Below are 14802 nucleotides of genomic sequence, written 5' to 3' on the forward strand. Positions count from 1 at the left end.
TCTTTCTAGGAAGCCATTTCTTGGTCCAACTAGTCATTGTGGTGTTGGTATGGTGTTGAAAAGAAGGGTTCAGACCTCCAATTCATTTTCCAGTTAGTATTCTGGAGTAGAATTTGCTGATTGACTGTGAAGGGTAAAAGAGAGGGAGAGGTTGAAGATAGGACATTTAGCTTAGCTTCATAAAAACACTACTACCAGAGTAAATAGGACATTCAGGAAGAAATGCATGATTGTAGGGTAAAAGTAATGAATGTACTGTCAGGAGGAGTATCAGTAGGTATTATCTGGGAGGCAATTAGAAATGTGAATGGGGTTTAAGGAAAGACCAGAAATTGTGCTAAAACTCATAGTCTTTTAAAAAATGGAACACAGAATTTATGCTGTTAATAGGATTATTTCTTTAAACCTAGCCAGTGAAAAATTTTTTCTTATTAATACATTGATAATGGTAAATGAATTAGACACTTCCCAAAAAGGAGCAAAGTGAGTAATTCCTACTAGGAGGCATTTGGAGAAAAAGCCAAAGCACATACAAGACTGTTTACATAGAACTATGTCTGAGAGACCAGAAATTGATATGAAATGACAGTATTTATAGCTATCCAGTTCTTTTATCTCAAAGTTTTTTTGATTTAATTAAATCTTTCCACAATAGCCGCAGGTAAAATTCATGGTGGGTATGTATTGATAAGACAGTTTATTGTTTTCATTCACTGTTACCAAAGGCAGCCATCTTCAGAGTGTAATGTGCAAACTTTTTGACTAGTGCGAACTTTTTGACCTTTAAATTTATCTGGGCTCTGTTGCAAAACACAGAACAAAGAAGGGGCACAGTGCTAGATGGAGGTATCTCTGTTACCTATAGCTGTGTGACATCTCTAAATTTCATTTTATAAACCTCATTTTATTAATAGCAAAGTAGAGGTAATATTAAGAATTATATCACAGGATTGTTGAGGATTAATAATATATTACTAAAAAGAGATACTGACATTGAGATTTGTAATGTAGGGGGTTAGGAGGCAGGGTCATTAGAGCCAGACTCCTTGGTTACAAAACCAGCTTAGCCTCTTTCTTAGTGGTGTTAGTCACTCCGCCGTGTCCAACTCTCATAGCTGTAGCCACGTGGATGCAGCCCATGGACTGTAACCCACCAGGCTCTTCTGTCCACTTCAGACAAGAATACTGGAGTGGGTAGCCATTCCCTTCTCCAGGGGATCTTCCTGATCCAGGAATCAAACCTGGGTCTCCTGCATTGCAGGCAGATTCTTTACCATCTGAGCCACCAAGCCTCATTCTTATTTATTGTGTTTACAACAACAACCTTTCTTTGCCTTAGTTTCCTCATCTGCAAAATGAGACTAATTATGGTTTCTAACTTACAGAGTTTTGGAGATTAGGTGAATTAACATATACAAAGTGATTTTAGCAACAGTTGTACACAATAAGCATTAAATCAGAGTTACCAATTTTCTCTATTATTAGGTAAGGCTCTTAATCAGTGCTATTCCCACAGGAACGGCTAGGCATCTTATTGTGACTGCTAATAGCAGTAACAATTCTGGCTTCATTATTGAGGGTGCTGAGATGTCAAAAATAAATGTTAAGAACTAAGGCGAGGGTTACCAGATTCTAGATGTTGATGACAATTGAAAATACACATTAGAATCAGAAAATGTCCCTGTTCTGCTTTTCTTCACTTCATCAGAGCAGCTGATGAGGATTCTAAGGAGCACTTGAGCAAGCAGGATGTCTGAGTAGCAGATACCAAGCATCCATTTCAGCCACATCAGCAACCTGTGCTGTCTGTAAAGTGGAAATCACTTGTGGGCAATTAATATTTTATGATAGTCGAATCTTTACCTGGAGTGTGTTTTGGACACTTAACAGCTTAGAATAATTTAGAACCAAATTTGAAGTTGTCACAATAGATGCCCAGTATATTTTCTTAGGGATGAAATTTATGCAATAATCTGTAAGGAGTATAAGAATGTGATTTTTTTCCCCATAAACTATGATCAATTTAATACATGTTCAGTTCATTCTGTGGATAATAATAGCATCTAAAATATAGCTTGTATAGTTACAATACAGGATAGTTTGGTTTTCATATGAAGATAGTATCTTTTGGCCTTTGGATAGGAGAAAGAAGTTATACAGAATAAAAAAGAAAGTTATATAGAATCAGAAAAAGTTGTCCATCGAGTATGGCATTCTGGCAAAGAAAGACATGGTTTAAGTTGTCCGACTTGATTCCAACCAGAATTATCATACTTGCTGTCTCTGTCTCCTCGCCTCCATTCTTTCCTCAATTTTCCCAATGTTTCTAGTACTTTATTCCCATCACTTCCGTGAGACATCTCTTAACCATGACACCAATGACGTCCATTCTGCCAAATCTAATGTCATTTCTCAGTACTCATGTCACTTGCCTTCCTCACAGTCTCTGATTAAATTGATCCTCTGGACTCCTATGATACCATGTATATTCTGTTTTCCTTTTTCTTCTAATTGCTACTTCTCAATCTAGTTTACTGGTTCCTTGTTTTTTGTGTAACTTCCAAAAGTTGAAGTGTCCCTAGAGTTTGGTCTGGACTCTTGTGTTTGTCATGTTGCATTCTCTGCCTAGGTGAGCTAATCCAGTTGATTCATGACTTCAAAAACCATCTATTTCCTGACGACTTCTCAATTCATAATCAGGTGTTAACTTCTCTTCAGAACCCAAGACTTGTGTAAACCTCACCATATACTCTTGAATGTCTAATTGGCATCTCAAGCTTAGTGCATCCCTCTTCCACCTACCATCTGCTTGCCCTGTCAAGCCTGTTTTCTGGTCTTCCTGATTCCAGTTAATGGTTTCATCTTCCACCCATTTGTTAAGATTGAAAAAAATCTTTTTCGAATCTCCTTTTTCTTCATACTAACATCCAGTTCACCAGTAAGTCTTAACCACCTTAGTCTAAGACATAATCTTCTTTCCTAGACCATTAACACAGTTCCGTCATTGGTCTCCCTGGTTTGACTTTTTCGCTGTTCCTTCTTCATAGCCAGATGTGATCATTTAAAAACAGTAGAACAGATCCATGCTCACCATCCCTCCCTTGCGTTTCTCATTGTAACTGTAATCAGTACACATTAAATTACATTCTCAGCCTTTTGGCTATGAAATAGTATTGGAGCTTCACAGGTAGCACAGTGGTAAAAAATCCACCTGCCAGGAAGGAGTCACAAAAGACACAGTTTCGATCCCTGGGTTGGGAAGATCCCCTGGAATAGGAAAAGGCAACCTGCTTCAGTATTCTTGCCTGAAAAATTCCATGAGCAGAGGAGCCGGCGGGCTACAATTCATGGGGCTGCAAAGAGTCGGACATGACTAAGTGACCAAACACACATTAAATAACAGTAAAACATGAACTTCTTACCGTGACCCTTGGGTACCTTTCTGAATTCAGCATCTATTACTATTGCCTGTGTTTCATCACACACAAGCACAACAGTTTTCTTTCTGTCTCTTGAGTGTCCTTGGCTTATACTTCAGGACCTTGAGATTGCTTTTTTCTGTTCCCTCAGGTATTCAAATGACTGGCCCATTGTTATAGACAATGTCCATGTCCCCCCCAAATGCATATGTTGAAACCTAATTTGAAGGTATTTGGAGAGTCTTTGGAGGGGATTAGGTCATGAAGGCAGAGCCCTCATGGGTGGGATGAGTCCCTCTACTTATAAAAGACACTCCAGAGAGTGTGTTTGCTCCTTCCTCCATGTGAAGACACAGTGAGAAGACTGCTGCCTATGAATCACAAAGTCAGCTCTCACCAGACACCGAATCTGCTGGTGCTTTTTTTCTGGGGCTTTGCAGCCTCCAGAACGGTGAGAAATAATTCTGCTGTTTGTAAGTCACTACATCTATGATATTCTGTTAAGTGCGTATGTGTGCTCAGTCACGTCCAACTCTTTGTGACCCCATGAACTGTAACCCATCAGGCTTCTTTATCCATGGAATTTTCCAAGCAAGAATCCTGGAGTGGGTTGCCATTTCCTACTTCAGGGGATCTTCCCAACCCAGGGATCAAAACTATGTCTCCTGGATTTCAGGCAGATTCTTACTACTGCACCACCAGGGAAGCCATGATACTCTGTTACAGCAGACCAAATGGACTAAGACACTCTTTCTTATTTATCTTCCCAAAAGACGCCTTCCATAGACACTCTGGCTAATACTCTCCTCCAGCTCCCATTCTGTAGTCCTTCTCTATCTCATTACCCTGTTTTCTTTTATAGCAGTGATCATCATCTGCTTTTATCTTATTTTTGGATTTTATTTGTTTACATCTTTACTGTCTATTTCACTTTCTTCTAGAATGTTAAATCCTGTAGATGTAATAGAGCTTGATTTATCTTATTCATATCTCCTTTATTTAAAATAGCTTGTGGACCAGTGTTTGGAACTTTTATTAGATAAATGAATGAATGTTAATGAATGCATACTACCTTTACTTGGAGGTAGGGAATTGAAGAGATTACATTTGTACATCGATAAATTTCTCAAAGTTTAAAAGCCTGTTTCTTCTAGTTTGAAATTACTTCACATATACTTCAGTTTTGGGAGTTTTGCTTTGTTTCCTATTGAGCCTTCTGTGACTGTTAGAGCATTATACATGATGGATTGTGAACTGTTTTAAGCATGTTTTACTTGTACTTTCAAAAACTATTTTAACTCTACATTTACTTTAGCTTACTGGATCCAGTGGTCTGAGATTAAGTTATTAGTTGAGGTTACATTAATTCATGCATTTTAGTCCCTTCTTCAGGAAAAAGAAGAAAATAGATTCATTTACTCTAACATAACTTACCCAGAGGTACCCAGTTCCATTCTACTATTAATAATTTAAATGTACTAAAAGGGAGGTAACTTGGGGTCACCATTCTTTGACATTATTCACTAGATAATTAAGTGTCTATATTAGGTTTCTAAGGATTCAAATATGATACAAGACTTTGATAGATTTTTGCATTATATTTACTCTTTCCATATGAGGGAAATACATGGAAATAAAGTACAGTGTAGTGAGTATTTCAGAGAATACAAATTTTTCAGTAAATGGAAATATTTCAGGAAATTTGAGTATTTTCTGGAGAAGTTCTGTCATATTTGTAAGTGATCTTCATACATGACAAATTTTTTTTTGGAACTGGAGAAGACTCTTATATATTTTGTGTTCCATCATTTCAGGGAAAAGCTGGAGATTATAAATGCTGAGTTCCAAAGCCAGTATGAAGATATAAATATAGCATTTGTACTAGTTAGATGACAAATCTACAGGGCGAAGCGCTGAATTGAGAATTAGGAAATTAAGGCACTAATCTCAACTTTGTTACTAAGTAGTTGTGCTATTTTAGGAGAATTCTTTAAACTGAGGCTTTGATTTACAATAGACTATTTAGAAAACTATGTAAATAAAGTCTAGATACTCTTTAAGGTCCATTCCAGCTGCAAGATACAAAAATATTAAACTTCCCTGTTTGGAAACTTTTCAGGACAACACTGAGATTCTTCTCTATTATTCATTAAAGACCAGACATGAAAAATTGGAAGTCATTTCTGATTTATTAATAGTGACTTGACTGCAGATTTCTTCTCAACTCAAAGGGTTGAACATGCATTTTGGTTATAGAACTGTGAGTGTATATGTGGGAAGCAAGGGGAGTAGCATTTAGATAGACCCACACTTGCCAAAGATGATAAAAAGAATGAATAAACAGATACAGCAATCATTGATGCACAGTGTCAAGTGTTAGAACTAAAAATAAGGTGCTTTATGATCATTGGGAAACAGCTAGAGATAGTGCTTAAAGCACCTTTTTGGGGGTCAAGGAGGGAGACTGAGAAGCCTTGTGCAGTGGAATATCACAGACTACAAAAGATGAGCTGACTGTAATTTTGCCCCAATGCCTCTCCATTGCTACAGTAAGAAAGTAGGCTGCAAGTCAGACAGGTCTCATTATTGATACAGTTCCCACGACCACTCACTTCATGGTAATCTGATTCAGAACAGGACTTCTACACCTAACTCTTTGCCTGGTAAATATTCCATTAGCTACTGGGATATCTAACTACCTGTGTAAGAATGGAAATACATTTTATTGTCTCTGTAGACTTGTGGCTGAATGAATACAGTAAATAGGTTATTTTAACCTATTTATTAAACCTATTTAACCTATTTATTAAACCATTATTCAGCAACATGTATTCTAGTAAGGGATTAAAATGCAATCCTGACAGTTTCCTGGCCCCAAAGCTGTCATGATTTTACCACCTAGAGAAACTTTTTTTTTTTCAATTGAGTTTTTAATGAGCTATACCTGTCAATTAACAGATTGTTAGATATTCCTTACCTTGAGACCCTTAACTTTCACAAAAAGAAGAGCTGTCTGCTTGTGGTATAGAAAACTCTGTCTGTGTTTTCTCTTACCACTGTCCATATTGTTAGGACCTCTTCTACTGCTTTCCCATAAGACTTTCCTCATTTTTGTATTTATTGTAGTTTTTAAAAGGTAGTTGCATAATTGTGGCAGAATTAGTGCAACTAGGTTCTAATTAAAGTCAAGGTTTTAATTATAGAAATAAATGTCAAACTTGCCTTTTTAAAAATAATTTTTAAAAAAATCACTTGGGATACTTACATCGACGATCAAGAAATCTAGCCAGCACCAGGCATTAGTGAAATATGTCTGAAATCCATAAGCTACCCATTTGAGAAGCATTTCCAGGATGAATATGTAAGTGAAGACCTTGTCGGCATATTCTAGCATGGTTTTAATAGTCTTTCGCTGTTCAATGTATATGTCTTCAAAAGCCTGTGAATCAAGAATGCTTTTATTTTACTTGAATGGCTTGCCTGTACCAAATACTTGATAAAATTGCCAGTAGTATACTTGTCACAAAGCACTAATTTGATAAATATTGGCTAATATTAGATTGGCATGGAACCAGACAAAATCTAAACCCTGAAGCTAATGGAAAATATTGGCAAGGAAATGTCAATATCTTTACTGATTTAGTATATGCTTTCTTCCCTGCCTCTCACCCCATAATCTCTATCTCAATTACTACTACAAAGACATGCTTTTAGAGAAGCAATGTAAACTCAGAAAATAACTAGAAGTTCTGTTAATGAGGGATAGACTTGGCCTATTCTAACCTTACTTTCACTGATGCTGTGAAAAATCTGGCTCATTTTGAGAGAATAAATTAATTAGACATAAAAAGAATCCACCATTAGTCCATAAATGTTATTGTGACTGTTAGGGAGAACTGGATGGGATTTGAAATGGTAGGTGATGTAGTTACAGAACATCCCTATAAACGGTTGCCTCAGTGAGGAAAACATCTGTTAGAAAAACAGCAGATGAGAAATTCCATCTGGCTGTTCATGGTTCTGATTTATTCCTTACTGAATTTTGTATAGTTAAACCCTGGCTGCCAAGCTCTGCAAAGTGTAGATGTACCTCTTATTTTGCTCCTTAAACTAAGGGTATCCTTCTGGTATTTTTGGAGTAAAGCTATTTCACTAGAACCTGATTCTTGCCAATATGTATCATACTCACCAAAGCACCACTACTGAGAAGGATCATGAAGACAATGAAAGTCTCAAACCAGTTGTGTTCAACAATGCTGTAGCAGGTTTTCCGAAGATTCCACCAGATTTTTCCTTTGCCTTCTTCTATACTTACTTGACAGAATGGAAACTTTTTAATACATCCTAAAAGATAGCATACATTGTAATAAATTAGAAAAATATATTACTGTCTTCTGTAGGAAGAAATTAACTTTGCTGCTCCCCCCATCCTAGTCTCATATCATCATTTTATATAGTAACTGGCTACTTAATTCCATAGTTATTTTCAGCATCCCTCCTGTGTAGTGAATCATTCTCCAACTTGCATATCAGCCAGCTACCTAGAATTCAAGGAATTACTTTACCGAGAGTTACTTGAGTATAAACAGTTCCATTCTTGAACACTGCATAGGATCTCTCTTTGCCTCAAGGCCAATCATACATAAGGACACCGCTGAGGTTTGGGGAAAAACTGCATGTTCAAATTGTTTATTCATTTTTTGATGTGATCCTGGATTTTTACTCACTTCTTTTCACATGGAAAACCCCTCTGTCTTCCTGGGTATCATCCTCTGTCAGTTTTTCCAAGCTATTTATTTTCCACCTCAGAGCTTTTCTTAGTCACACCTATGACTCATCCTGTCAGTCAGTATCTCTCTTCCTTTGTCCTCCCCCTCTTAGCTTTCATGTTATTTCTAACTTCCATCCACTCTTAGACTCTAACTGTCTGAGTTACTACTTATGGGATTCAGTCCAGTCACATTGAATCAGCAAATCTTTATTGATTTGTGTGCTGGACACTGGTGGCTGTGAGAATGACTTGGTCTCCCTGTCAAGGCTCTGCAGTGCATCTATATCCCCCAACAGCTCTGGTCACAGCACAAATTAACCACATTTGAAATGGTAAGATATGAGGTATAGTTATTGCAGCATCTATAAACCAAATCACAACATTGCCAGTGAAGTCTGAAGGGATTGCTTTATCAATAATGAGAAGATGTTCCAGAATACCATTTATCTCCTAGGGTTCACTTCTCCACATTCTGGGGAATGAAAAAAAGGACATGTCAAATTACCTTATTGTCCAGGTACAGTAACTGCTATAGTATAATCAGGAAATACAGATAAATGAACTTTTTGGACAAAAAGAGCAAAACAAAGATAAATATGCCTTCACTATTTCTTTGAAATATTTCGTTCAAGTAAGGTATATTTAGTCTCTGTAAAGAAAGAGGGGAGATGGCATTTAACCATATTAGAGCTTGTTTACCTTCAGTAAAACAAGCTTCTGGTTTAAGGTCCTCCTCGGGTTCAATTTCAGCTTGTTCACCTTCTCGAGGTGGAGCAACATCAACTGTACTTCCTTCAGATGAGCTGGTTGCATTTAATTTCTGGAAACAAAACCCCATTGCAAAGAATGTGATTTTTCTCCCCTTTTATTCCATCAGTTTGAAAATGCTCTGACATGGTGTGAAAAAAATGGTGGTAGTGATAGTATTGGCTCTCTTAACAGTACTGATAATTTTGTACTCATAATTTAACATAAAATCCTATTATTCAAAACAATGTAACTACTAACTTGATTCAGACGGAAAATGGTTAGAGAGCATTCAGTGTGGGTGATTTGGAAGGAGCGATTATATTGATTAACTTGTTCATGATCTCTGTTTGTCTATGGATGCCATGTGAAAATAATTTAATACATTAACACTCAGGCCAAATTGAGAATAGTTTGATAAGTGTGGTATATTGACATTCACAACTGATTATATTAATTAAAGTGCTTCAAGTCAAATTGTTATTTCCACTCTTCCAATGGAAATTTTCAGAGGGCAAAGAACATTACCAGTTGTCTATAACTACAGTCCATGTTTCTATAATTTTAGAAAGGAAGAGCAGCAGATTAACATTAGTCACAGTCATTATATTTCAACTTTGTGCTATATTTTTCTCTGGCTTACATAATTTTCTTCTTACTTTACAAGCTGAAAAATGATGGATCTCTCTCTTTTTTTGAACTGCGTAAATTTATTCAGTACTTGCCAAAGAATTCTAAATGAAATGGAAATTTCTTCATGAATGACACTGCTCAGAATCTGTATAGACTTTCACTAGGAGCATATTCTGAATTCAACATGTGATCAGGCTGTGAATTTTTCCTTTAAATAAATCATTGTGACATGCAACATGGCTAGGAAGAGCCACTTTAGTGTTGCAAGAAGAAATATCTTATAAGAATTCTAATACCACTTGGGAAGACAATATGGATGTGGAATTCTTTATGAAAAGTGATGCAAAGATGTGACATGTAGCACAACCAGGCAATGTAAAGCTTTTAGAATGAAAGAACATGGACATGTTAATGATTTCAAAGGCCCCCTTAACTTTAGTAACTGAGAGATAGGGTCACTCTGCCCTAGCCCTCTGAAAGAGTTAAACATGTTACTGAAAAATACCAGAATGACCATTAAACATAGGTTATATTGGAGTGTATCTGTCTCAAAATTCTTCGCTTTTTGAAATCACCATGCAAATGCTTGTTTAATACTTTATAATGTAAACACTGAAGAGGAATATCCAGGTGATACTTTCGGTGGTATTACTTGGAGGATGAGGTTAACTATGTCCAGTTAAATATATTATGAAAGTTACCCTAAGTCAAGATATAATTCTATAATAAAATATCTCCATGTCCAAAGTATGCTAAGGAGAGAATAAGCCATCAATTATGGCTGATGGGTTCTTAGGATCATTATAGTAAAAAAGTTTTACCATTAAAATCCTCTACTTTTTGTAGAGGTGAAAGGTCAAGATGTATTTTCTTCCCTTAGAATTTTTCTGCTTCTTACAGCCAGAATGTCTTTATTTTTGTAAGAAAATCCCAGGAAAGCTACTGCTGAATAGAATTGCAGTAGCTTCTGGTAAATCCAAGAAAATACTAAATAACTCTTCTCTTTCAGTTTTACTGATTTATAGGTTGGACACTATAGCATTTCATGAGTGGCAGCAATAATATCCACTGTATAAATAAAACCAATAAGAAACAAAATTATTTTGAGGTTAGTTATCAAAAGCTTAAAGTTTCTTCTTCCTCTTGGCCAACCCAAGCTGAAGTATTTATTCAGAGCCTGGTCATGATCCCCTCTCCATGAAACTTTTCTTTATTATGATTTCTCCATGTTAAATTTTATATAACATTTTGTCCATAATACTTGTTTGCTTTGACCAAATATTCTCATAAATATATATGTGTATTTTATATATATACATAAATTGTATAATTATGTACATATATACACATATATATTAGAATATACACACATACACACATATATATACACCAAAAGATCCAAACATAGAATAGACACTAAATAGGCTGAATTTATGAAAAATGAATAAATGAATGAGTGAATGCATTTTGTTATTACTCTTATAGAGAGAATTATAGTGTTTAGATAATTTGATCTCTTCATTTTGATACACAACTCAGTTGTAGCCTTTACAGAAGATTTAATTTTATTAGAAAATGCATTTTCTTAATGAATAAAAATTATTTAATTAATGATATTTTAGTGATAAAAGCATGTTTCCAAAATGTTTCTCTAAAATATTGGCAGACATTCAATAAAGAAATGTGAAGGAAGAAAGTAATAAGCATATATGTATATACACAAAAATACACATATACTTTTCCATTTGAAAACTTTAGAAAATATACTCACCCTTCACTTCTTATTTTACCACTGTTAATACAGTTGTGAAATGTTCAATTTTTTGCATTATAATTCTCTGTCATATATTATACAAGAGTCTTATATTTAAATACAATTTACTTATTTAAAGCAAATCCTTCACAGCACAAGTAATGGTAGCCATTAATCTGAATGACAGTTCTGCTGTTTACCAAATATTGACCTCTGACTGTATCTTTGTTGTTGGTATTGTCTTTAGATTGTGAACTTTTGTGAATGTGGTTAATATATGTTTGAATATAAATAATTTCAATTTTCTCAATGTGTGGGGAGGTTATGGACAGGGTAAAGCAGAGATGGTTAGTGTGTGAGCTAGTTTACTTCTGTCTGCCTGGCATTATGAAGCATAGGATGTCTTTTGGAAACAGACAAGGACTAAACAATAACAACAAATTCTGTTCTCAAATGAGCAAAACCCATTTTACATGAAGAATTGCTTCACTGTTATCCAGGAGTTTGTCTGAGTATAAGTATTAACTCATCAATCTTATGCTCTGGAAAACTCCTTAAGGAATGTTCAGAGACTTGATGCACCAAAGCTTAAAAAATAGTTGGCAGGCTAGTGTTCTTGTCCCTAAAAAGTCCTTTGTGGAAGGCTCCTTTTCTGTGGAAATTGACATAAAGTTGGAGAGTCAGGCTTATTCATGGTATAGTCTCCCTAGGCCCCATTTTTATCATAAGAAAGTACATACACTTTATCCTATGAAGTTATAAAAATACTGTATCAACTATATAAACATTTTAAAGTTGTGAATTTATCTACATTTATAAATTAAAACTTAGACTGTGTTCTTATTAAGTTGCAGCAACTTACAAATTAAGATATACTGCCTGATATGTTTTAGTCACTGGAAACATACAGAATTTTACTCCTGTATTTTTAAATTTTAAAATTTATATCTTAGAAAACTACTTAAGCATTTAAATTTCTGTACATGGATATGATACTATCTTCACAATCTAAACACTTCTAATTAAATTCAACACTTTGGCATTCATACTCTGATAGAGAGTAATTTGTGATATATTTTATCATAGCCATACCAAAATGACTTCCAAATTTATTTAAAAGCATGTAACTAGTTTAAAAGCAGGTGACTAATGATAAATACAAAGTATAACTTACTTTCTTTAAATTGCCATAGCTGTGATACTACAATGATTAAGAAAAAACAAAAAACAAAAAACCAAAGAAACCTGAAATGAAGTTTTCCACATTAAGGAACTTGGTGACTATACTAAATAACTAAAATTAATACTTGTTCTAAAGTAGTCAGAAAAATGTAATGAGGTATATAGGCATAACAGTAGAAAGCTTCCATATAAAGCCACATAGTACAAGCTCATCACTTGTTTTCTTGTACTATTTTCTCCCTACCCGTCCAATATGTTATGACACTTAAAGTAGATTCTTCCATCCCTTGTAGAAACTACTGAGGCTACAGAGGGATGATGGCTTATGCTCTACAAATGCACACTGGGAAGCAGGTTTGAAGATGCAACATTCTCCAGGCCTAATTCAGCCACAGAAAACATGCCTGGCTGTAGCAGAAGCCTGGCGCAATGCTGTGGAAGCTGCACACTGATCCAAGAACCATGTCCTCAAAGACATGGTACCTGAATGTCAAGTTTTCAGGGTTAGCTGCAAATACAACTCATAGGAAATGACAGAATCAGCCCCCAAAACGGCCATTTCCCCTCTGATAACGTGAACTTATTTAGAAATTCCCCCTTATGGCAAATATGGCTCTTAATTTTTATCCAATTAAATAGTGAAATTTAACTTTCAGAAATAGAAGAGAATGTTAGCAACTGGCCTACTTCCACTGAAATGCGCTCACATTTCATTTATTTTCAATCAGCTATCAAATGTTTGACTCTCACAAATTGCTGTATGATTCAAAAGGCAAAAATAAAAGATTCAGCCGTTACAGATTGCCTTTAAAATCTAGCCATTTCTTTCAAAACTTCTGGGTTTCGTCTTGCAAGTAGAAGCAATCTTTTGGTTATACAATCTCTCAGGGCCTTAGTCTGATCTTTTGGATATGCATATCCATATCTTGACTTGGGATATCTCACTTGAAGAACAGGTAGCCACACAGTGAGGCCATGAGGCTGCTATTCCAAGGCACGAAGAACACGACTAAAACTAACAACTCTTTTTTCTGGACTACTCACTAAATAGTGCAAAATGTAAACCAACTCTCTTTGGTTTGACCTCAGCATATTTTGTGCAACAACCCTGATGCTCCTTTTATTTTGAAAGAACCTTGCTAAGAACACAATATAGGAAATTGAAATTAATTATATGGTGGTTGAAGGGTAAGGCAGAGGGGCATCCAGCAGGCAAAGGAAAAGATGGTTTATCTTAGGAAGATATACAAAAATTTCCATCTAAACTTGCCTTACTTTTTATTTTAGCAGAAATAAACTGAAGCACCAAAATCGTTCCCCGAAGGTCGAGATAGGTTTGAAATGTCTCACATTCAATTTCACAAAGAACATTTGGAAGGCACTGAGAACCCAACAGAAATGGGAAGCTAGAGGTTTTCTCCCATCGCGCTCCAGATTCTGAAAACAGAGCGCAGGGCCTTTTCCAGACAGGTACGTACGTGCTTGGGACCTTTGGTCAAGCATCACTTTCAAAGTTTCCATAATGACTTTGAAAAAGAGGGAATCTTTACAAGCATTGTGTAAAAGGTAATTTTCCAATACCATTTAATTCTGCCCTGCTTGTGCAGAAAAATAATCAGATTTTCTTCAATGACTAATAATATATTGTTTTACTCCTAAAACTAAAAAGTTGTTGTTAGTAAAATTACATAAATCACCAGGGACCATATTTTTTTCTATTTTTTATTAATAATTTAATGTCTGAATTTGTTGCATTTTACAATTAATTCTCAATTATTCCTAAAGAAGAAGAGAGTATGGAGACAAACCACAAGATCTAGTTAGATTTTTTTTTCCCACCAAAAGCCTTAAAAACTGCTAATCCTCATAAAATTTTCACTTTTGCTTTTCAATTTCCTTTCAAGAACACTCACTATGGCTGATATTCCAGTAACAGGAAAAGTTGAGTCAAGAGAATTACCTAAAGATTTATTTCATCCACAAACCGACAGTAATTTTTGGAAATATCCTTTACTCTTTGTAAAACTATAGTTAATAATTAATAATAATCAAAAGTAGTCTCCTTTTTGCCTGCTCAGTTTTGGGTTGAACATATAGGGAGAAATTAATGTAGATCAGGGAAAAAAACCTAACGGGTACACTGAACCAATTACTTAATGATCATGATGCAGTGCATTTTTCCTAGCCTGTATCATGTTGCTCTTCATCTTTTAATTACTTTATAATGATTGCTTAGGGTTCTGCAGACACATGTCTTAACAACTTTTCCAAACTACATGAAAATCCAAGATATGTGG

At 35.4% G+C, this 14802-nt stretch overlaps 1 protein-coding gene across 12 annotated transcripts in view; it reads right to left on the reverse strand.

The window, feature by feature from the left end:
• The window catches only part of LOC136163454 (sodium channel protein type 3 subunit alpha), an 83437-nt gene that overhangs the window by 16544 nt on the left and 52091 nt on the right, over nt 1–14802 (reverse strand). For all 12 annotated transcript variants that reach the window (XM_065927884.1, XM_065927878.1, XM_065927874.1 and 9 more), the window contains 3 exons: nt 8890–9010; nt 7609–7763; nt 6685–6858 (listed from right to left, as the gene is read on the reverse strand). In XM_065927884.1, coding sequence (XP_065783956.1) covers nt 6685–6858; nt 7609–7763; nt 8890–9010 — 450 coding nt within the window. The remainder of the gene's footprint in view (nt 1–6684; nt 6859–7608; nt 7764–8889; nt 9011–14802) is intronic.

This window comes from Muntiacus reevesi, chromosome 3 (genome assembly GCF_963930625.1).
Source record: "Muntiacus reevesi chromosome 3, mMunRee1.1, whole genome shotgun sequence".
NCBI classification, from domain to species: Eukaryota; Metazoa; Chordata; class Mammalia; order Artiodactyla; family Cervidae; genus Muntiacus; species Muntiacus reevesi.